The 23,528-nt window shown below is 42.1% G+C and overlaps 1 protein-coding gene across 8 annotated transcripts in view; it reads left to right on the forward strand.

Annotated features, from left to right (window-relative positions):
• RAPGEF2 (Rap guanine nucleotide exchange factor 2) overlaps nucleotides 1-23,528 on the forward strand; it is a 486,440-nt gene that overhangs the window by 214,636 nt on the left and 248,276 nt on the right. For 5 of the 8 annotated variants that reach the window (XM_015139430.3, XM_028848848.2, XM_078002398.1 and 2 more), the window contains exon 1: nucleotides 11,140-11,373. In XM_015139430.3, coding sequence (XP_014994916.2) covers nucleotides 11,305-11,373 — 69 coding nt within the window. In that variant the 5' untranslated portion in view covers nucleotides 11,140-11,304. Of the gene's footprint in view, nucleotides 1-10,125; nucleotides 11,374-23,528 lie in introns of those variants that run through there. The other 3 variants (XM_028848850.2, XM_015139431.3, XM_078002396.1) reach the window with 2 other exon arrangements.

Below are 23,528 nucleotides of genomic sequence, written 5' to 3' on the forward strand. Positions count from 1 at the left end.
ACAGAAAACCAAATGCCACATGTTCTCACTTATAAGTGGGAGTTGAACAATGAGAACACATGGACACAGGGAGGGGAACAACACATACCAGGGCCTGGTAGAGAATAGGAAGGAAGGGAGAGCATCAGGATAAATAGCTAACGTATGCGGGGCTTAATGCCTAGGTGATAGGTTGATAGGTGCAGCAAACTATCATGACACACGTTTACCTATGTAACAATCCTGCATGTCCTTCACATGTATCCCACAACTTTAAATAAAATACAATAAAAAGATAAATTGGTAGAAGAAATGTCTCAGGTCTTTTTGCACATACTCCTCTTGGTTTATCAGACTGTATTGCTATAGCTAATGTTGGACAGAATAATGAGAAGCTTCTGAAGCATTATTCTTTGTCCTGTGGTGGGCCAGGGTATGGCAGAGATTGATTTGATTTTAAAATCTTTTGAAAACCTGGGAATTGCAAATGTTACAAGCAGCACTGTGACTATTACCTTTGAATATAATTAAATTGGATCTCTCTAATTCAACTTTATTATACACTTCTTAGATTTAGCCTTTTGAGTGCTATATTTACATTTGTACATATTAATATTTGAAATAAATAATTTTAAAAATGGGACAATCACACAAATTAATAGAGGACAACTATCTCATGCTTTATAAAATGGACACAAACCTGGTGACAGATTAAATATTTGTAAGAGTAAATTCTAATTTTCATTTATTCAATAAAGGCAGAGATGCCTCCAGAGCCCCAGTTTGACATATCTGCAACACAGCTCCTGTTCTGTCTTGTGGGATGCTACAGGATTTCTGGGGACTGCCAGCTCTGTCTACCTGTGCCAGCCTTTTTAGCATTGCGAAGATGCTGATCACCTGCATCTAGGAATCACTGATCCAGATGGAAATTACTTATATTTGAGGCTCTGGGTTGTTTACAACAAATCAATTAAAGCTTATTTTAGTTTTCTAAGTTCAAAATTCTGTAAAGTGAATTAGACAAGTTGATATATTTTTAGCCTAAGTTCTTTCATAGAAACTGGAAGGGCCATATAAATAGTCTAGAACTAATGCAATTTATTTTTGGGAGATGGGTCAGAGGAAAAATATTTTTTATTTTTTAATTATTTTATTTTATTTTTTTGTGACTGAGTTTTTATTTTGCCGCCCAGGCTGGAGTGCAATGGCGCAATCGTGGCTCACTGCAACCTCTGCCTCCCGGGTTCAAGCAATTCTCCTGCCTCAGCCTCCTGAGTAGCTGGGATTACAGGCGCCCGCCACCACGCTCAGCTAATTATTCTACTTTTAGTAGAGATGCAGTTTCATCATGTTGGCCATGCTGGTCTTGAACTCTTGACCTCAGGTGATCCACCAGCCTCGACCTCCCAAAGTGCTGGGATTACAGGCGTGAGCCACCATGCCCAGCCATGATTTTTTTTTTTTTAAATTAATCCTGCTTTGAATCATTGTCATATCAATCTAGCAAGGAAAATATTTCTTTCTTTTTCTGTTGAGACAGAGTCTCTCTCTGTCACCCAGGCTGAAGAGCAGTGGCATGATATGGGCTTACTGCAACGTCTGCCTCCAGGTTCACGTGATTCTCCCACCTTAGCTGGGAGTACATGAGTGTGCCACCACGCCCAGCTGATTTCTGCACTTTTTTTTTCTGAAGGCTAGGTTTCACCATGTTGGCCAGGCTGGTCTCAAACCCCTGAGTTCAAGTGATCTGGTTGCCTTGACCTCCCAAAGTGCTGGGATTACAGGCGTGAACCACCCACCTGACCACAAGGAAGATATTTCTTCTAACCACATTTTACAAAGGTGGAAATTTAGGCTCAGAGAAGTTAAATTCTTTACTCAAGGGCACAGAGCTAATGTAAATCACAATAACTTTTCAAATTCAGGGCTATCTTATATCAGACCTAAGGTTTTTCCTTTATATCACTTATATCATATATTCTATTATAACCTTATAAAGCTGCATTTATTGACTTCATTGATAATGCAGATCGCATTTCCCTCTCTGTAGCAATATGATAAAATTCTGTTACTTCAATCACTTCTATGCTATTTCTTTCGTGTCAATAGACCCATCTATGAGGCACCTGGCCAGGTAGGGGTGGAGTATTATGAGTTTTTATTGGTTTGTGACTTGGCTTAATTATCACTGGATTCTTACAGAAAGACTATGATGAAATAGACTCATTCCTTTTAAGTGAGATAAGCACAAGGTGAAACTGAACTCTGTTTTAAATGCCATACCAGAACTTATCACTGGTACTATTTATTTTAGGTGATAAGTAAAACGTTACTAAAAGAAAAACACAGAAGATGGCCAGGACCAATTGTGATATGCCTCTCAAGGGCTTGGACAGTTCTACTTTCTTCTGAGCCATTTCTCATACATTATCTTCACTTAGTCCCTGTATTGTATTCCATTCAATGCTGACAGTTTCTCTTTTTGCCATTTACCTGTGCTTTCTTCCTTCAGGTCTCTAACTTGATACATGGTGCCATTTCATATTTAAGCCTTCCTCTTTAAACTCCCAAAAAGGCAATACGCTTTTCTCCTTTGATTTTCCTCCTCCTTAATTTTTGTTTTGCAAGATAATGGTCTTTCTTTTTTTTTGAGATGGAGTCTTGCTCTGTTACCCAGGCTGGAGTGCAGTGGCACAATCTTGGCTCACTACAAGCTCTGCCTCCCAGGTTCACACCATTCTCTTGCCTCAGCCTCCCGAGTAGCTGGGACTACAGGCGCCTGCCACCACGCCCGGCTAATTTTTTGCATTTTCAGTACAGACAGGGTTTCACCGTGTTAGCCACGATGGTCTCGATCGCCCGACCTTGGGATCCACCCGCCTCAGCCTCCCAAAGTGCTGGGATTACAGGCGTGAGCTACCGCGCCTGGCCAAGATAATGGACTTTCTGATAGCTAAAACAAAAATAACAATCTGGCTGGGTGCGGTAGCTCATGCCTGTAATCCTACTACTTTGGGAGGCCGGGGGGGGGGGGGGGGGGATCAAGAGGTCAAGAGATCGAGATCATCCTGGTCAACATGGTGAAGCCCCGTCTCTACTAAAAAATACAAAAATTAGCTGGGTGTGTTGGCGTGTGCCTGTAGTCCCAGCTACTCGGGAAGGTGAGGCAGGAGAATCACTTGAACCTGGGAGCCAGAGGTTGCAGTGAGCCGAGATCGCGCCACTGCACTCCAGGCTGGCGACAGAGAGAGGCTCCATCTCAAAATAATAATAATAATAATAATAATAATAATAATAATAATAATAATTTTAAAAAACACCTCATTTTCTAAAGAGGTCCTCAGTGTGTGTTTCCCATGCCCTTGTTTGCCCTTCACTTCCTTTGCCTAATTTAGATTTGTAAGCTCAACACATAAGCACTTTGTCTTTGTTTATGTACATATGGTGCCTAGCACTAGTCTTGGATTTAACAAATATTAAATAATCATGACTTCAGAATGATTATTAGTATTGGCATTTTAAAAATCACAGCTGGCCAAGAATACTGGTTTTGTTTTGTTTTCTCAAATGACCTTGTCTGATTTTGACACTGCTATGGTCGACAGCTGTACTATAGCACACTTACATTTACCCTTGAATACCACCTGGAGAACAGAGTTGGCACTAAGTGCAGCTGTTTTACTTTTTTGGAACACTTTTACAGATTCTGCACTGCACACCAGTTTGCTTATGGATGTAATTTCAGTTGTGTATAATCACCTTAACAGAACTGGAAAAACCCAGATACCATCTTGTACAATGCTCTGTGATGACAGAATTCTCTCAATGGGTTAACTCTGCATGTTGGAAATGGGAGGTTTTTTTCTTTTTCAATTACTAACTTGAGCTTTCATGATATCTAGTGTAAGCTCTAAAAGATCTGTGCATTAAATACTCTTGGATTATGTAGTGCATTTATATTGTTAGATTTTAAAATAAAGTTCTTAATTTTACCTGCTTTTAGGCTTTAAAAAAAAAAAGCCCTTAATCTGTATCTCTTACCTAAACTCCTTTACTCCCCTTAAAGCGGCCAAATGATTTTGGACCATCATCCCATGGGCCAATTTATAAAAATAAATGCCAAATACTACATAACAATAGAAGAAATTGATAGTGGATTACAAGTTTAACAATGCATTTCCTTTTAGAAATGTCAGCATCAGCTTTCTCACAATAAGGGAAATACAAAGTTTGCTCTCTACCACTAGCCCTATATTTCAAGTGCAAACAAATCAATTAAAGAAAGTAGTTATGTCAGTGTGAGGGATACAATAGTGTAACTGAATAGAACAGTTTTGTTAGTGTGTATATTTTTGATTTATTTTTATTTTATATTATGTCCAGGGCAGAACCTAGGTAATAATATTGATAAATCGGGGGAGATGGTTTCCTTTTTCTGAATCAGTTCCAAAATATCGAAACATCTACCTGACCTCTATGTTAGAATAGTTCTGTGGCAGCATCCTCAACTCTGAATGTTATGATTCCTGTACAATCAAAATGAATAGTCTGATACTCTACCTGTGCTTCTGATACACTTCATCTTGAGATCTATCTTATGAACTCACTGTATCTCTCCCTGAATGTCTGTAATTGTACTCCCCATTAGAGACTCTCTGGAATGCTACTTGTAGGTGAATACAGTATTTCCTAGTGGAGTGTGCTCACTGAGAATGATACATTGTGTAAACGACACCCTTCCACTCTCCTGAGATTCTTACTGACTTGACTGCAAGGGTAAAAGTAATTGCAAAACAACGCTTTAAAAAAAAAAAGTTTCTAGGGAAGGGGGAGTGGTGTGAGGAATGTCTTCAACAGAATCCAACTTCTCTCAGCTGGAAATCTTGCCTTGAGAGGGTTGTAACAACTGGAGAAAGCAGTAACGAGAGGAATCTCTTGTCTTAGCAGAGGAGGGCAGTTTCCTGGATCCTTTCTATTATCGTCACCCTCCTTGTAGGAGAGGTGAGTAAATTAAACCAATGCTTGGCACATGGAACAAGCTCCCAGGAGGCCAGGGAAGGAACCATATTTGTCTTATTCATTATTGGTATTCCAGGCATGGAGATCAGTACCTGGCACACAGGAAAGCACACAATAAATATTTATTGATGGAGCAGTAAGGGCTCGACGTGTTTTTAAAACAAAATGGCTATGTATGTAAAATCTCCCTAATCTTGGGCATAGCTGGACTCATGGGAATTTAAAACAAATATTTTAATTCACTTTTAAAGATGACCCTAAATGTCTAACCCACATGATATATTTAGGGATGTATTAGATTTTACAGTTGGAAAGATCAAAGCTTTTTAAGTTACAAGTAGAATGATATTAAGGCCAGAACTTGAAAAGTATTTCTGAACTTAAAACCCAGTGCTCTGTCTCTCTTCCTATTCCCTAATGATTTTCTAGATAATATGATGGTGGTAGAAACAGAACAAAGAAACTCTCATTTTTACACTTGCCTTTATGAGGCAGCATAATAGATGGCTTACTTTGATTATGGTTTGTTGACACAGTTTGGTTTAGCCTAATTGGCAGAGTGGCAGATCTTTGTCTAATTCTGTCTTCCAGGTTGTGCCTAGCACATTACTGGTGCTCAAATGTTAATAAAACAGCAACGCATGCCAAGTATCTGATGTCCTAGATGCTGAGTGGTGATATGCATTATTGACATATGTAGATAAGTAGGTTATACATAGTGTGAAAATTAGCTTTAATTGAAGTTAAATGATAGCTTAGAAGGTGACAGCGAGTTAGTCATTTTGTTGGTGGATAAGACATACTATTATGTCTTACCTGAGGTGATTGATGTAATTCAATGTCAGAGTAGAGCACACAGAGAAAAAAGACTTGGGTTTGCAACCGGAATTCATAACTCTCGCTGTGAGATCTGGCAGAGAGGCACTCCTGTTTGGTGTAGAAGGTCCCCTCTAGCATCCCCCCTCCCCATGGGGCAAGGAGTTCCATACTCTCTGAGCACCTAGAAGCCTGGTCCTGACTGCCCTGCCATCATCTTCCAAGGCTGGTCCTTGGCCAGAGGAATCACCAAGGACTGGCTTTTTTGAGAGGTGTGATATCACTTAGATGTGTAGGCTGGGTTGTCCTTTTCTTTTTCTTGAGATGGAGTCTCACTCTGTCACCCAGGCTGGAGTGCAGTGGCTTGATCTCGGCTCACTGCAAACAACCTCTGCCTCCCGGGTAAAAGCAATTTTTCTGCCTCAGCCTCCCAAGTAACTGGGACTACAGGCGCACGCCAACACGCCTGGCTAATTTTTGTATTTTAGTAGAGACGGGGTTTCCCCATATTGGCCAGGCTGGTCTTGAATTCCTGACCTCGTGATCCGCCCACCTCAGCCTCCCAAAGTATTGGGATTACAGGCATGAGCCACTGCACCCGGCTGGGTTGTCCTCTTACGTGTGAACCTTTCCATGGGATAGGACGAAGTTGAGATGGAAAGAAAAAGAGATTCCAGTTGCAGACCAGACACCAGTACTCCCTGCAGCAGTACTTCCCCAGTTAATTTGTAGCTTTTAGTGTTTACGATAGAGTATATGGGTCCCCATTTGTTAGCTGGCTCCAGAACTTTCTAAAGTGAAAGGCAGGCCCGGAACTAGGAAAAGTCATGTAGCTTGTTTTAGCATCAGTTCTTCACCTGTAAATAAGAAAACACTGTCCCACTAGCCTCAGAAGATTGCAATGATGAGAATAATCTTAAATACAACTACCATTTATTGAGTATATACTGTTGTTAAACCACTATGCAAAGGCACTTTGCATGTATTATCTTGGATCTTCACAAATCTTCACGGTATGCAACTTTTTCTTTTTTTGTGATAGGGTCTTGCTCTGTCACTCAGGCTGGAGTGCCATGGTGTGATCATAGCTTACCGCAACCTCGAATTCCTGGGCTTAAGATAGCCTCCCACCTCAGCCTCCTGAGTATCTAGGACTGCAAGTGCACCCCACCATGCCCAGCTACTTTTTGTTTTTGTTTTTGTAGAGGTGGGGGTCTTGCTATGTTGACCAGGCTGGTCTTGAACTCCTGGCCTCAAGCTATCCTCCTGGTTCAGCCTCCCAAAGTGCTGAGATTATAGGAGTAAGCCACTTTGCCTGGCCTGACTATTCAATTTTTACTCTCTTTTTATAAAACAGAAAACAGGCTCAGAGAGGTTAAGTTTCCTCTCCCAGTCTTCTCCCGCCAACCAGGGACACAAGGAAGATAATGTATGTAACAATCTCATACAAATACAAGGTAACATGAACTACTTCATGTATCCATTTAATACATATTTGTTGGCTGCCTGTCTTGTGTTGAGGATACAGCAGTAAACAAAAAGGGACAAACATCCCTGACTTAGAAGCTTACATTACAGTGGAGGGATAAAACAATACATAAAATAAATAAGTATAGACGGTTCTCAATTTATGATGGTCAAGAAATTGACTTTTGATTTTTCCACTTTATAATGGGTTTATCAGGGTATTAAGTGCATTTCTGACTTACGATATTTGTGACTTACAGTGGTTTATCAGGATGTAACCCCATCCTAAGTGGGTGAGCACCTGTACAATATATAGTATGTTAGGTGGTAAGTAAAGCAAGGAAGATAACCAGAGTGTATGGAGTTACAGGGAAGGTGAAATTCAAACAAAGATATGACAATGGAGGAACAACATTCTATATTTTGGTTGTTGTGTGTGTGCATTTTTCTTTTTGTTTTTGTGGGTGCAAGTGGGGTGGGGAGAGGGGGAGAGATAATCCAGGCAGTAGAGGGAACAGGAGATGGAAAGGTCATGAGACTGGAATTTGCTTACTGTTTCAGAGACAGCATGGAGGCTAATGTGCTTGGGAACAGAATAGTAGGAGAAGATGTCAGAGAAATAAAGGTCCATAGGTCATTCAGGCCATGGTAAAGACTCTGGCTTTTAGCTCGAGTGGTATGGGGAGCTAAGCAGAGGAATGATTTGAGAAGAAGTGAAAAGAATTCACACTTTGGCGCTGCGTTGGAAATGAACTGTATGGCAAGCAGGGTTAGAAAGAAGGGGACCAGGCCGGGCGCGGTGGCTCAAGCCTGTAATCCCAGCACTTTGGGAGGCCGAGACGGGCGGATCACGAGGTCAGGAGATCGAGACCATCCTGGCTAACACCGTGAAACCCCGTCTCTACTAAAAATACAAAAAACTAGCCGGGCGAAGTGGCGGGCGCCTGTAGTCCCAGCTACTCCGGAGGCTGAGGCAGGAGAATGGCGTAAACCCGGGAGGCGGAGCTTGCAGTGAGCTGAGATCCGGCCACTGCACTCCAGCCCGGGCTACAGAGCAAGACTCCGTCTCAAAAAAAAAAAAAAAAAAAAAAAAGAAAGAAAGAAGGGGACCAGGTGGGTGGTTATGACAAAGTGCTGGCCAAACATGATGCTGGATTGGACCAGGGTCATGGCAGTAGAGGTGGCAGATAGAGATTAGAGTTCAGATATGGTATTTTGGAGGTTGAGCTGACGATTTTTACGGTCACTTTTGAGGTATAACAGAAAGAAAGGAGTCAAGGAAGTCAAGGTTTTCATCAGGGCAATGAGAATAGTGTAGATGTGATTAACAGAGGATGGGGAAGGTTGTGGGTGTCTGAGACAGGAGATCTGGAGCCTGGTTTGCACATGTGAATTCTGAGATGTCTATTAGACACCAGGTGGAGATGTCAGTTATATTTTTTCACTTCATTGGGTTTGAATTCTTTTATCTGCCTCTCTTTTTTCAGAGCTGTACTGGCACTTATTCATGTTCCTCTGCTTTCAAGGTAGTGGCCTATGTCATAGAGAATTTGATGTTGGGGCTCAACTAAGAGGTGAAAGAGAAATATAGAGAAGCAGTTACAGCAAGAGTAATATAAAAAGGTCTATAGACACAATTTGTAACTCAGATTCCATTTCACAAGGTTGGGTAGGGACAGTGCCTTCGCTAGGAAGTCACACAAGCTGTTTAGTGCACACAGGTGACTTAAGGAACCCCAAAATGTTAGCTGACAATCTATTCCAAGTGTTTAAACTAGATGTTGACAAACATGTTTGAAAATTTGATGAAAGTTCAATGTAGTAGCTCATACATAAAACTCATTGTCTCTATAGATATCAAAATATGAACTTATGGGGGGTGGGAGCAAACAAAAATAAATCCCTGGGACGAAAACAGCAGAGTGGTCCCCGATGCTTGGGCTGATCTTACACACCTCTACGTGGCCAGGGCAAGGAGAGGAGGGGAGCTGAGGGAAGCAGCAGGAGCGGTGACATCTTGAAGGACCAGGTATTGTTTCTGCACCAAGTGAGTCTGGTTTGGAAATTTGAGCACCTAGAGGAGGTGGTTTGTTCTGTCCAAGGCAGAGCCAGATCTACCAATAAATGTTTCTGATTATGTCACAGAACTTGACATCCTGGTCCGTCGCTAAGGAGTGATCCCCTTTAAATCTGGAGTGTTTGTTGGTCTAGGGGTGGTAGTGGGTCTGGTGTTGAAACCTCTCTGCCTAATTTCGTGGTCATTTTACTGTCTGAGGTGCCAGAGTGGGCTTGGAAAGCAGGGGAGGGTGCAGCAAATTACAAATAAGCAAAATAAATCCTAAGAGGATTTATCGCCACATAAGCAACTCGCACCCAACTCTTGGGCTCCAAAAGAATAGTACAGCCCGCGTTGGTGGGCCGGTCTTCTGCCCGGGGTTAGCTTTCAGTCCCGGGGCGGCGGCGTGGCGTCAGGAGCGGGCGGGGAGCGGCGACCCGACGCGGCTGGGTCTCCTAGTAGGGCGCGTCGGGTGTGGGGAGGGGGCGCACGTGAGACAGTGGGGGGGGGCACTGCGTGAGGAAAGCCCTGCGCTTCTCGCCGGGGCACCAGGACTTGCGCCCCCTCCTCGGGTCCAGGCCGCGCGAGGGACCCGCCAGCCCGGCCGAGGGCTCCGCGACCCCCTAGCGGCCCGAGCGCTGCTCACCTGGGCGCCACCGAAGGTGCTGGTCAGACGCGAGGGCGCGGCCGGCCGGCGGGCGGGGAGCGGGGAGGCGGGACCCGGCGCGACGGGGCTGCCCCGCCCCGCGATGATGCGGCGGCCGCCGACTCGCCCCCGCGCTGTCACTCATTCCTCACCATGGTTGCAGCACAAAGCAACAAGCCTCGGAGGCCGCTTCCTCCCTGAGGAGCGGCTCCGGCGGCCGGAGAAGGCGCAGGAGGAGGAAGAGGCGGAGGAAGAGGAGGGGAATCGCCGCTTCCCAAACACTCTCTCTGAGGGGGCTGTGCGCGGTTCGCGGCGCTCGGCTCTTGGCCCTCGGACGCCCGCTGCCGGGAGTCCAAACCCGGGCTGTCCGTGGCCCCCTCTTCCCCCTTCCCCGCCCCGCGCAGACGAGGAACAAAGTTGCCGAGAGCGACTGGGCCGGAGGGCTGCAGCCCGGGCCGGGTGCTCTGGCCGCGGCGGCGCCGGCGCCGGGGCAGCTCCGCTCCGGGCGCGCTCATGGGGGGAGGCGGCGGCGGCGGAGCCCACAGCGGCGGCCCGAGCAGCAGAGGCGGCGGCGGCGGCGGCTGGGCGGCCCGAGGGGATGCAGCAGCAGTCGGGAGGGACGGCCGAGCCCAGTAGACAGAGACCAGGAGCGGCGGCCGAGGCGATCGGGCTTCGCAGCGCCCGTACCTGAGCCAGACCCACCCGGTCCGTCCTCCCGACCGGCGGCCGAGGCACCCGAGCGCCCGAGGACTGGGGACGCGGAAGATCCAAGTGATTCTCGGAGACCCCTGGGCGGCGGCACAAACCCCTGAGAGGAGGGGGCGACCCTCAGCGCCGTTGGGGAGGAGGCTCCGCCTGCCCGCAGCCCTCCCCACTGCCACTCGTACCTCCCTAAAAATAACTCGGGCTCGCTGGGGCCAGGAGGAGCCGCCACTGTCCCCCGAGTGGAGCTGGGGAGGCGTGTCGAGCCTGGGCCGGAGGGAGCCGGCTGAGCGGCGAGGAACAGGAGGAGGAGGAGAAAGAGGAGTTCCGCCTGCGGGGCGCACCGCACGGCAGCCTAGGGGCGCCGCGACCCTCCCGGCTGCGTCCAGCGCCCCTCGCGCCTGTGCCGCGCTCCCGGCCGCCGGGCCCAGCCAAGGCGCCCCCCCGCGCGGGCCCCGCGCCGCCGCCGTCGCCGCCGCCGTCGCCGCCGCCGCGGTTTGGCTGATTAGCCGCGGGCGGGCGGGCGCAGCGCGCAGGGCGGAGGCAGCAGCGGCGCTGGGCCGGGAGGAGGCCGGCCAGGGTGCGGAGCGGCCCCAGCCCGGCCCCCAGTGGGGAGATGGCGTCCTACGTAGATAACAGCTTCCGCCAGGCGGTGATGAAGAACCCCCCTGAAAGGACCCCCCAGGTGAGAACGCGGCGGCCGCCTGCACTTGGCCGGATTTCTGCCTCGCAGGCTGCGTCTTCCCCTGTCCTCCCACCTCCTTCCTGACACAGTTCGCCCGGAGCACCCCACTTCTTGCATTAGGACCCCCAACTGCCAAAGGCATCTCACCTCCGAGTCTTTTACTCCGCCTATCCTGATTTTATTTTTCCCTCTCCTTGACATTCTGCTCCTTAACGCTCCCCTACCCATGACTGACCTTTCCCCCCATGTGGCCCCGCCGAGAGACAGACAGAGACAGAGAGAGAGTGAGTGTGAGTGTGAGTGTGTGTGTGTGTGTGTGTGTGTATTCTCTAGCTTTCCTTCTCCCCGGCCGCCCTCGGTGGCCTCTGAATATCAGGGGTTGGGGTCTCATCTCCCCTCGGCCAGCGACTCTTGCTCCCTCTGACTTCAGATCCGTTCCTCCCCTTGCAAGTGACCCTTGGAGTTCAGTGGTGTTTGAAAGGTATAGGAGGAAACCTGTACGGTTGTGCTAAAGACAGATCCGTGCTGACCTTCTAGTAAAACATTGAGGTGTTTATGTATAGTTTACTGTTTTGCTTTTGTTTTTCGAAGGATACTGCTTTCAATTGAAGAGAAAAAAAAGTTGAATAGCTAGGTTAATGCTTTTAGTTTAAATTGCAGACATAGCTGCAGAGCAGGCATGTTCAAATACACCCTCAGGAAGGGCACCCTGCGGATTCTTTTGGTGTTGCACAACCTTGTCAAAATTAGATAAGTTTGTTAACCTTTATACATTTGTTTACCTGCAGGCTTATTCTCTTACTTGTAGCGGCTGATAGGATTGGATTTGGTTGTCTCAAGTTTTACTGGAGAGGGGGATATTTTATGAAAATGTGGTAGCTTAATTTTCTCCCCTTTTAGTTGCTGACTGGATAATGACGCATATTCCTAAGCGTTGGGATGGTGACTACAGGAGGTCCTGCCTGCCAACCCTCTTAAGACAAATAAGCCCTCCTGATCCTTGGGACCATCAGACGTTTAGGATCTAATGCTTGAAAGTGTTGCTTCGCTTGTTAGGTGTTGGATGCCATCTGTTCAAATCCAAATGCTCTCCTTCTCTCATGTTGATTATTATTTACTGTGGGGAGAACATAATAAAATATAATCTTCCCCTGGCTGCTTTTGGACAAGCCCCAAGAATGGCACCTGGTACCGTTTTTGATTTTTCATTTTCCTTGATGGAGCTGTCACATCTGGGAGATCATGGATAGATTGCACATACTTATCAAACGTGTGGAAGATGGCTGTAATTTTACAAGAAAATTTATCTCAGTGTCTCCAGAAAGTTCCCATTTTAAAAGACTATTTTTATCCCAACAAGGAATGTCCTGCTTTGATCTTGTTCTTCTCTTGGTGTTGCACGCGCTGCCTCTCCTGTGCCTTTCTCATTTATTTGTTTTAAAATTGTCAGTTGGATCAGTCTTCTGCATCTGAAAATGCACATTCCCTGTCTCAGTGTGAAGGAAAAGCAGATTTCAGTGAGATATTTCATTTCCTTTCAAGAATATTGTTTTAAGTGCCAAGTGAAATTACGCATGCTGAGAGTATTGGAACCTACCAAGGCTGGTCAGAAAATGATGTCAGAGGCCTTTGGTGGAAATTAGAGAGGGGGAAGCGGTGCATTTGGTTGATTAGTTAGAAGAATAACAATGACTAAAACCTACTATCAGGTTGGGAGGCGGGTCACCAAATAAGACTAGAAGAGACAAAACCTCCACTGTGACTGTGGGCCGACCGTGTCAAGTAAATGAACTGTTAAACTTTCCTGTTCCCCTGCCAGTTGTGTAGAATAGAGTAAAAACTGACCCAACACAAAACTTGGCCTGCGCCAGCTACTACTAACCCCACGACATGAAAGCTTTATTGACAGTCGGAAAGCAGCACATTTGCCCCACCAGACCGTCATAGAAAAAGTAAACATAAGGAAACCTACCAAACATTTCAAACATTCCTAAGTGTCAGCCCTATTAACTTTGATGTTCGTTTGGTTATTACTACAAAACCCCATGTTTATTTGTTTTCAAGAGAAAGTTGTTCAGAATGTGAACGTTTTCCATCTTTACCTGACTGGCCAGGAGTAATCTTCTAAAAATTTGAAATTTACTCAAAAGTTATATATATAAAGTTTTTGTAGAAGGTACTTTTTATGTTAAGAATGCTTTGTTAATGGAACGCTGGAAGATTTTCCATACAGCCTTGTCTTATAAATGTTTGTGAGTTAGAATTTTTAATATTAGAAAAGCAACCTTGTTAAATAAGCTTGATATCATGAACAGAAGGACAGGAATTAGGAAAGGTTTGCTGTTGTGCTTCTTTCTGAGGATAGACTCGATAAAGGAGTTTGTGTGATTCTCGTTATAGGCAAATGGAAAAGAATTGGGGAACATATATAATTTTTTTTCCTCTGCTATTCAATTCTATTTGTTTTTTAAAGTCTTGCCGGCCTCATTCATTTCCCAAGCTCCGTGAAAACATAGTTTTGTATTTAGGTCAATCAGTTGCCTAGAAGTAATCCTGATGTCATTAGTGTAACCTAAGAAGTTGGCTTGAAGAGAATCTGGGGGTGGGAAGAGTACTAGGAACTTTCGTAAACTGGGAGCTTTTCATGTCCACCTGAAAAATGGAAACACATTTTGGTTATATCTTTAGAGAGGGGGAAGAGTAAGGAAAAATACCAAAAATTATCATCGAAGTTTTAGCCAGGTTATACATAGTTCAGTTTCCAGAGACTATCACTGTTTCACCTGATATTCTGAGAGGAGGAAAAAACTCTTTAATCCAATGTGTATCCCATATTGTGTGTCTGGAAACCTGGCTGAGTTCTAGTCAATGGGGCATTGTATTCTAAATAACAAACTTCCTTGAAAATAATGAGCCCTGAAAACATTCTACTGATATTTCTCAGTGCACCTCTGTTGAAAAACAGGACTCTTAAGTAATTGCTTTATTTAATTATTTGGGTTTATGTCTTTAATCACTTAAATGAGAAGCTTGGTCACCAAGGCAATTTGGTGAAGTAAAAGATTGTAAATAAATTACAAACAGCTTTTATCCCCCAAGGCTTATACAATAAAATGATTTTTCTAAACCATTTTATTAACTTGTTGAGTTCAGGCCCTTTGAAATTGCTTCTGTAGAGTGTTTAAATGCATACTGTTTTTGGTTTTTCAGGTGAAACATCTATTGCAAAATTGTTTCCTCTCTTTAAAGACCTAATGTAATGCATTTTTAGGTAGTTGTAAAAGTTACTTTTAAAAATGTTATGTGTAAAATAACCCCCACCCCATCTCCTCCTAGTTAATAATCTTACTTTTTTTTTTTTTTTTTGGCTATTATAACTTTTGATGTAGTTACTAACCCATTAATGTGTTATAAAGAATACAGGACTTAATTCATTGCGAAGTCACTCAGTAGAATTCATCTTGAGTCATAATGAGAGGGCTGAAAAAAATAACTTTAGCCCAGAGAACTGTAAATTATGAGAAACGGCATGAAAGAGTATCTGACAAATATTTAACTTTCAAATCTACTGGAAGAATTGTGTCTGTTATGGTTAAATTTTCCATTTGAGTTTCTTTTTACCATTGTTTATAAGCAGACTTGTATTTGTCAGCTTATACTTTCATTGCATTTTAGCCCATTTTGGGGCTTTAGTAATATTTGTTTCTCAAGTAGTTTTTGTTCATAGAATACAACTAAATTATCTGTATGCCATTTAAAAAGCATATGTCATAAAGAAATGATTGGCCACAAGCAGTTAGATTTCATCACAATGACATTTGAATTTCTTGGTACAGAAATACATTTGTAACGGAAACATGAACTTCAAACTCTGTTGTCATGTGACTTTGAACAAATGAGAACTTAAATTTATGATAAAAAATATTAACGTTCCTTGCAATATTGATAGAACCTTAGTCGCCTTCAAATAACCCTTTAAACATTTAGTAATTAACAGTTCCATTATTAGCTTTGCATATCTTGGCTGAGATTCAAAATGAAAATCTCTCCAACTGCAATGCTGTATGCAGATACTGGTTAATGCAGTTGCAGTCATTCCCAAATGCTGGAATTTCACAGATTTTTTTTTTTTTTTTTTTTTTTTTTTTAGGAGAAGATGACCACCTTGGTTTTTCTCTCAAGAAGGAACATAAAATCAAACTAGTTATGACTTCTTATTGCTATCATTTAATCTCACTGTTTTTAAGAAAGGAAGGATGCACTGTTATTCTAAATCTCGGTTTTGAAAGAAAATATTGTTTGCGTCACAAGAAAATTCACTGCAGTTTTTCATTTAAATTTTACTTTGGACCTGAAAAAAACTTATTTGGGTAGATTTTGGATGATTCAAAGAATCACAATAAGGTCTTTCTTTGGTGATATTTGATGAGATGGGGTGCTTTCAGGATGGTGTGGCCACAGACCAAGTTTGGTAAGAGAGAGAGAAATATATATTTGGAATAGGGTCTTGCTTTGTTGCCTGGGCTCACTGCAGCCTCTATCTCCCAGGCTCAAATAATCCTCCCACCTCGGCCTCTTGTCTAGCTGGGTCTACAGGTTTATGCCTCTGTGCCTGGCTAATTTAAACAATTTTTTGTAGAGATGAGGGTCTCGCTTTGTTGCCTAGACTGGTCATGAAGTCCTGGGCAGAAGTGATCCTCCTGCTTCAGCCTCCCAAAGTGCTGGGATTACAGGTGTGAACCACTGCACCTAGTCCATTGGTGATAATTTGAAATTCAAGTAACATAAAATTGTAATGGGATATGCCTCAGATATAAATGGACTATCTGAAATAATGATATGATAACCTTCTAGAAATAAAAACTCTGATTTTGCTTGACTCATATGAAAACTTAATGAGGAAAAAAAATTACTCCTTTTTTGTAAATTTTATGTGGAAGTAACTTTGGCCAGGAGTGGTGACACACATACCTGTAATCCCAGCACTTTGGGAGGCTGAGGTGGGAGGATCTCTTGAAGCCCAGGTGTTCAAGACCAGCCTGGGCATCATAGCAAGGCCCCGTTTCTATTTTAAAAAAAGGTAAATTTGATTTAGACTTAGGAGATATGGAAACCACTGAAAATTATTTGTCCTTAATCATCTGTATTTTATGGGATATTCCTTCTCTTCACTCTATTTTTGGTAACAGTTTCTTTGTCGGTAAAATGATAATAGCTTTCTGAGGTTTTGTGGATTAAGTGAAAGTACATTATTTAGTGTAATGCCTAATGTTAGTCCTCTTTATAGCATATTTTATAAAATACCTATTATTTAACAGGCCTTGGGAATTCAAAGATGAAATGTGTGTCCCTCAAGTAACTCACTAATCTATTGTTATCTTATAAGTAGGTTGTAATTCATTAGTGCTATAACACCTATCCTATGACAGCACTGAAGAGGATATGGACTTCCTAGATGAATATGTATTGAGTCGTAGGGGAGTAAGAATTCACTTACCAGTGAACTAGCAGACATGAAGTGTATTCCAGATTGACCTACTGTCGTATGAGTAGCACACATGGTAAGACGACATGTGTAGATGTTTGTTGAGTGTGCGGGGAACAAGAGGACTGAGGAAGGGATGAGGAATGATTACTGGCGTTTAGAAGCTTATGGTTTGTGAGAGTAGGGAGGAGATCAAGAGTTCTGTTAACGACTGGTGTTCATTTTCCTGGCTTGAGATGGTTGGGACGCTGAATTACACAGTGGTGATGGATTAGAAATATTGCAGGAGTAGAATCTACTGGACAGGCTGGCTGAATGTGTGCACCTTTTATATCTCATTATATTAAAACTATGCTTGAATTATACCAGTGCATCCTAATTATGGCACAGGATGATCATGGATATTTCATAGTTCATGGGAAAAAATCCAAGTTGTCGAATATAGTATTCTTGATTTGTAAGATTTCTCACACTATTTTTTTCACTTAAACATTAGTATCTTCTACATGTACATTCTGGGAATCTAGTTTGAAATATCTGGTTCATCATATAGTTAAACTAGTCTGGGTGCTGTGGCTCATGCCTCTATCGCAGCACTTTAGGAGGCCGAGGCAGGTGGATCACTTGAGGTCAGGAGTTCGACACCAGCCTGGCCAACATGATGAAACCCCGTCTCTACTAAAAATACAAAAAAATTAACCGGGCGTGGTGGTGGGTGCCTGTAATCCCAGCTACTCGGGGAGACTGAGACGGGAGAATCACTTGAACCTGGGAGGCAGAGGTTGCAGTGAGCTGAGATTGCACCATTGCACTCCAGCCTGGGTAACAAGAACGAAACTATGTCTCAAAAAAAACAAACAAAACCCAAAACACCACCGTATAGTTACACTAAATATATTTCTTACTCTGTAATGATAATGTGATTTCCAAACATTTCATCATTTGGAAGAGTTGGAGAACTTCTAAATTTAAGCAGGCAAAAGTGAACTTATTTATATAAAAACTCAAAATTGACTCGTGATGGCACAATGTAATGATGGCATTGAGTCTTTGAGAACAGTTTCTTACTCCTCTATACCATTTTTTGTTTAGATAAATTAACTGATATTGGTAAATTAGGAGGAGAAGGAATTTGTAGTACATACACTTGATCTTTTGTAGCTTTATCGGAGCTAGAATATATATATATATATTTATATGTATTTATGTAGTTAAAACTATGTTCAAGTGATTGTATCAGTCATTGTGGGAAGAAAAATAAGTTTATTGCCACATTATTTTGACTGTTAAGATTTTTATTTTTTCAGGAAAAAAAAAAACCACCCCTGTTTTCACATGCAAAATCGCCACCACCTACTGAATTTTAAGAGGGGTGTGTTTCTAGCTATATTCAGCTGTTTCCTTTTTCCCTCCAGTCTGTGAAAGAATTTACCCTGGGTGCGGTGGTGGTGGGGTTATTGTTTTTTTTGTGGAGGGAACAGCTTGGTTCTTGGATTTTAAGTTGTCCTGGCTCCACCTCTTCTGTACTTTAATATCCAGTATGTATAAGAAGTGTTTTGGGAGAGTTAGTGTCAATGACTTGAAGTGGAACTTTGTTTTGTCATTGGAACTAAACTCCTCTTCCTCTGGCTATTGTTTCTCATTGCTTTCCTTCCACAGGTTGAAAATAATGGACTGTGGAGCTTTAGAATTAAAATAAGTGAATAAAAATTTACATTTTGCTGCCATTTGCAGTTTAGTTGACAAACCGACACAGTATAGTATCTGCCCCTTGGCACCTTTCTGTTCTGTAGCTCATGGTATTTGTTTCCACCCGACATAAAAACTAAGAAGAAAGATAGAGAACACTGAACAAGAACTAATCATTAGGTCATTCTGGGAAGGCCTGATAGTAACTTTCTTAGAAGCTAGCAATCAATGGATCTGAGAGGTTTATGGTACTATGGTGATTATCTGATTTCTCCTAAAAATTCATTCTAGATTTAAGACTCATTATTTTTTAAAATTTATTTTATTTTTTAAGTGGAATCATTTTCTTTCTTAAACTTTTTAATACTACATTACCGTCATTATTTGCTTCTCAAATTGTCCCAAATTTGGCCATTGGGATTCCCTTTTATATATACAGTCATTAGACTTCCTTCTGATTTATATAGTTAACACTGTGTTCAAGTGATTATGTCAGTTATTGAATTATCTCAAATAATTGAGGTAAATATAGATTCATATACAATTGAAGGAAATAATGGGGAGAGATCCTGTGTACCCTTTACGCGGTTTCTACCATTAGTAATAGCTTATAAAACTGTAGTGTAATATCACAATCAGGATATTGACATCAGTGCAATCAAGAAACAAAGCAATTCCAGCACTGCAAATGGTTCTTGTTGGACTTTATAGCCACAGTCACTTCCCCACCCCACCTCTGGGGATCACTGATCTGTTCCATTTCTATAACTTTGTCATTTCAAAAATGTTATTAATTGGAATCGTGTAGTATGGCCTTTGGAGATTGGCTCCCCTCCCCCTGCGCAGCATCATTAAGGCTCATTACCTTTTGGTTAAAATGAATTTCTGTTGTTGTTAGTGAATAGTTTGGCCTTGTGCTTCCAAAATACCAGTAATGTCTGAGGATTGGGGGGTTGGTGGTAAAAGGTAAATGGGTTTAATAGTGACAATGAAGAGAAAGTTTTGTGATAATGTGTATAAATATAGAGCAAAGAGCATAAGGTCTTGGGTGAGCAAGAGTTGTGATAGCATACTACATTTGGGAGATTTTGATACATGTATTTCATTTTCGTATTTTTTTTGGTCATAATGGAAGTAGTAAGGTTAGCCTTAGCCTTCATATTCTCCAATTGAAATTTAAAAAATCAGAAGAAAGTCTAATGACTGTATATACAAAAGGGAGTCCCAATGGCCAAAACTGGGACAATTTGAGAAGCAAATAATGGCAGTAACGGAGTATTACCCCTAGGGAAGAAAATATCCATGAGCACATACTGATATAAGTAAGTAATTGAATAAAAAGCAGGAGAAGAGACAGCTCTTTGTTACGGTAGAATTCTAATTAGAAAATGAAGGAATGATGGAAATCGAAAATCACCAGCAGGCAAACGCCACAGTAGCAGTTGCTACAGGCAAGAATCATCAATGGATGCCAAAATTAGTGGGTGAAGGTATGATGAAAAATAACATCATAGATCATATCATTGGGATATTTGCATAGTCTCAAAATATCTCCCCCACACAATTAATTAACTATAAAGGAAAAAATCAATACTTAATAGTGAAGAAAACTGCTGACACCAAATTAACCAGATCATCAAAGTAATAAGTAATAATAATAGTAATAAGACATGTCAACATCATGTGTCTCCTGATATAATGTGCTGAGAAAGAGGCATCTCTGGTATTCTTAACTAAAAATCAACCTAAGTGGAGCAAATATCAGACAGACTCAAATTTAAGGACATTCTACAGAATAACTGGCCAGTACTCCCCGAAAGTATTGAGGGTGTGGAAGATGAAGAAATGCCCAAGAACTACCATACATTGGAAGAAACTGAGGAAATGTGATAACCAAATGCAGTGTAGGATTCTGGAATTGATCCTGGACAAGAACAACAACAAAAAAACATTATTAGGATGACTGATGAAATTGGAATATTTAGATAATTTTACCACAATTATTGTAGATGCTAAATTATAGGAAGCTGGGTAAACGGGGGATCTTTGACCTGTTTTTTAAATAACCTTTTTTACTCTAAAATTATTTTAAAATTCAAAGTTAAAAAAGGGAAGCATAGCTTTTGAAGTATTTTTTTGTGATCCTGAAAAGGGGATGCCAAATTATTACTTTTTAAAAAATCTTTTAGGCTGAGCATGGTGGCTCACTCCTGTAATCCCCGTGCTTTGGGAGACTGAGGCGGGTGGATCACTTGAAGTTGGGAGTTCGAGATGAGCCTGGCCAAAATGGCGAAACCCCTTCTCTACTAAAAATACAAAAAATTAGCCGGGCCTGGTGGTGCATGCTTGTAATTCCAGCTACTTGGGAGGCTGAGGCCAGAGAATGACTTGAACCCAGGAGGTGGAGGTTGCAGTGGGCCGAGATTGCACCATTGCCCTCCAGCCTGGGTGACAGAGTGAGACTCTGTCTCAAAAAAAAAAAAAAAAAAAAAAAAGCAAAAAGAATCTTTTTTTCCTGTTTGATAATTTACTCTTAATGAAGAGCCTAGTACCTTTTAAGTGAGTATTTTGTATGTATTGGACCACTAGTAAAATGGTTGAGGCAGTATATATATTAGTTGGAGAAACTTGAAAGCACACACACACATAATAGCTAATAAATAAATGGATGAAAAGAGATAAAATAGGTTTATTTATTTTATTTTATTTATTTTTGCAACAGGATCTCACTGTGTCACCCAGGCTGGAGTGCAGTGACATGATCATGGCTCACTGCAGCCTTGTCCTGGGCTCAAGGATCCTCCCACCTTAGGCTCCTGAGTAGCTGGGACTGCAGGCATGCACCATCATACCTGGCTAATTTTCTTTTTTTTTTTTTTGAGATGGAATCTCGCTCTGTTGCCCAGGCTTGAGTGCAGTGGCGCGATCTCAGCTCACTCCCAACAACCTCCGCCTGCTGGGTTCAAGTGATTCTCCTGCCTCAGCCTCCTGAGTAGCTGGGATCACAGGTGCACACCACCATGCCTAGCTAATTTTTGTTATTTTTAGTAGAGACAGGGTTTCACCATGTTGGTCAGGCTGATCTCGAACTCCTGACCTCATGATCTGCCCACCTCATCCTCTCAAAGTGCTGGGATTACAGGCGTGAGCCACTGTGCCCGGCCCTAATTTTTGAATTTTTTAAGATCTGGGTGTTGCTATGTAGCCCAGGCTGGTCTTGAACTTCTGGGCTCAAGTGATCTTCCCCTCTTGGCCTCCCAAAGTGCTGGCATTATAGGTGTGAGCCACCTTGCTTGGCCAGAATTTTAACAATTTATTCACCTTTATTCCTACCTGAATTTTGTTGATATTCCCAAGACGGAGTGTATTTTATCAGTGTTTAATGTTTTGTGATTCTGAATTTAAGTAAATTAGAATATTTGGTATAAGAAAAATTGTAGGAAATAGAATATTCCATGTATGTTAAGCAAAATAGAAAAATTGTGGTAGTAGTTTAAAGAAGTCAATCCCAGTGAAATTTAAATTGTGAATTCCCTCTTCCCCATTTTTTTCTTTCCTGTGACCTTAAAAATTCTTTAAATTGTTACTTTTGGTAGGAGTGAGGGGGTGGAAGGGGAGGGAAGGGAATGAATGGAAGGGGTGTGTTTAAAAAGTCTAGTCAGAGGCACTGTTACAGCTATGGATAATAGTGTTATCTAACCTGAGTATATTGAATACTTTCATCTAGATGTCTTAAAAGGACTTTAGTAGGATATAAAAAGAAAAGAAAAAGGAATTTTAAAAATCAAATTAAGGCAAACGGTCTCTACACATTTTCCCCCTCATATGTATGCCTTTACATTTAGGTTATGAAGTCAGCCCCCCTCCCCAATCGCATGAATTAGCCAACTGTCTTTCCTTTTTTTATTTTTTGGTGGTAAATACCAGAGAATGAATGCTGTTTTTAATGTTACAGATTTTTTTCATAACTGAAATTGGTGTTAAAAGATTGAATTAAAAATATGAGACCTAACATTTTAGATAATTGTAAATATAATGTAAACAGGAAGGTATTTACTATTTTTAATAATAAAGACATAAATCCCTTGTTTTCTGTATTTTAAGAAACTTTTGCTGGTATTTGATGTTTTAAATAATAAGTTGCATTTGAGGGCACAAATGAAAAAGAAAAGAGCAGGCCAGGTTTTGAAGTAACTAATTGTATAAAATAAAATGAAAAATGTGTAAACATACAGGTGTGGACTAAACCTATTTGACATTTATCCATTTCTTCATAGAGAAACTATTTGAATTCTGCAAGGCAAAAAGTTTCTGATTTTTTTTTCCTCTGAGCTACTTCATGCATTCTTACAAAGTCCATTTCCTTTTAAACGGAGTCAAGGCCGGGCGCGGTGGCTCAAGCCTGTAATCCCAGCACTTTGGGAGGCCGAGACGGGCGGATCACGAGGTCAGGAGATCGAGACCATCCTGGCTAATGCGGTGAAACCCTGTCTCTACTAAAAAATACAAAGAAACTAGCTGGGCGAGGTGGCTGGCGCCTGTAGTCCCACCTACTTGGGAGGCTGAGGCAGGAGAATGGCCTAAACCCGGGAGGCGGAGCTTGCAATGAGCTGAGATCTGGCCACTGCATTCCAGCCTGGGCGACAGAGCGAGACTCCGTCTCACCAAAAAAAAAAAAAAAAAAAAAAAAAACCCCAAAAAACGCAGTCAAATGTATTAGGGAATATTTGGTCAAATTGTTAAAAGTATTTCTTCGCTACCTGACTTCAAAGTATTCTGCAAAGATACAGTAACCAAAACAGCATGGCACTGGTACAAAAACAGGCACATAGACCAGTGGAACAGAATAGTGATCTCAGAAATAAGACCACACGTCTACAACATCTGATCTTTGACAAACCTGACACAAAAACAAGCAGTGGGGAGAGGATTCCCTATTAATAAATGGTGCTGGGAAAACTGGCTAGCTATATGCAGAAAA

The sequence above is a fragment of the Macaca mulatta genome, chromosome 5, assembly GCF_049350105.2.
Source record: "Macaca mulatta isolate MMU2019108-1 chromosome 5, T2T-MMU8v2.0, whole genome shotgun sequence".
NCBI classification, from domain to species: Eukaryota; Metazoa; Chordata; class Mammalia; order Primates; family Cercopithecidae; genus Macaca; species Macaca mulatta.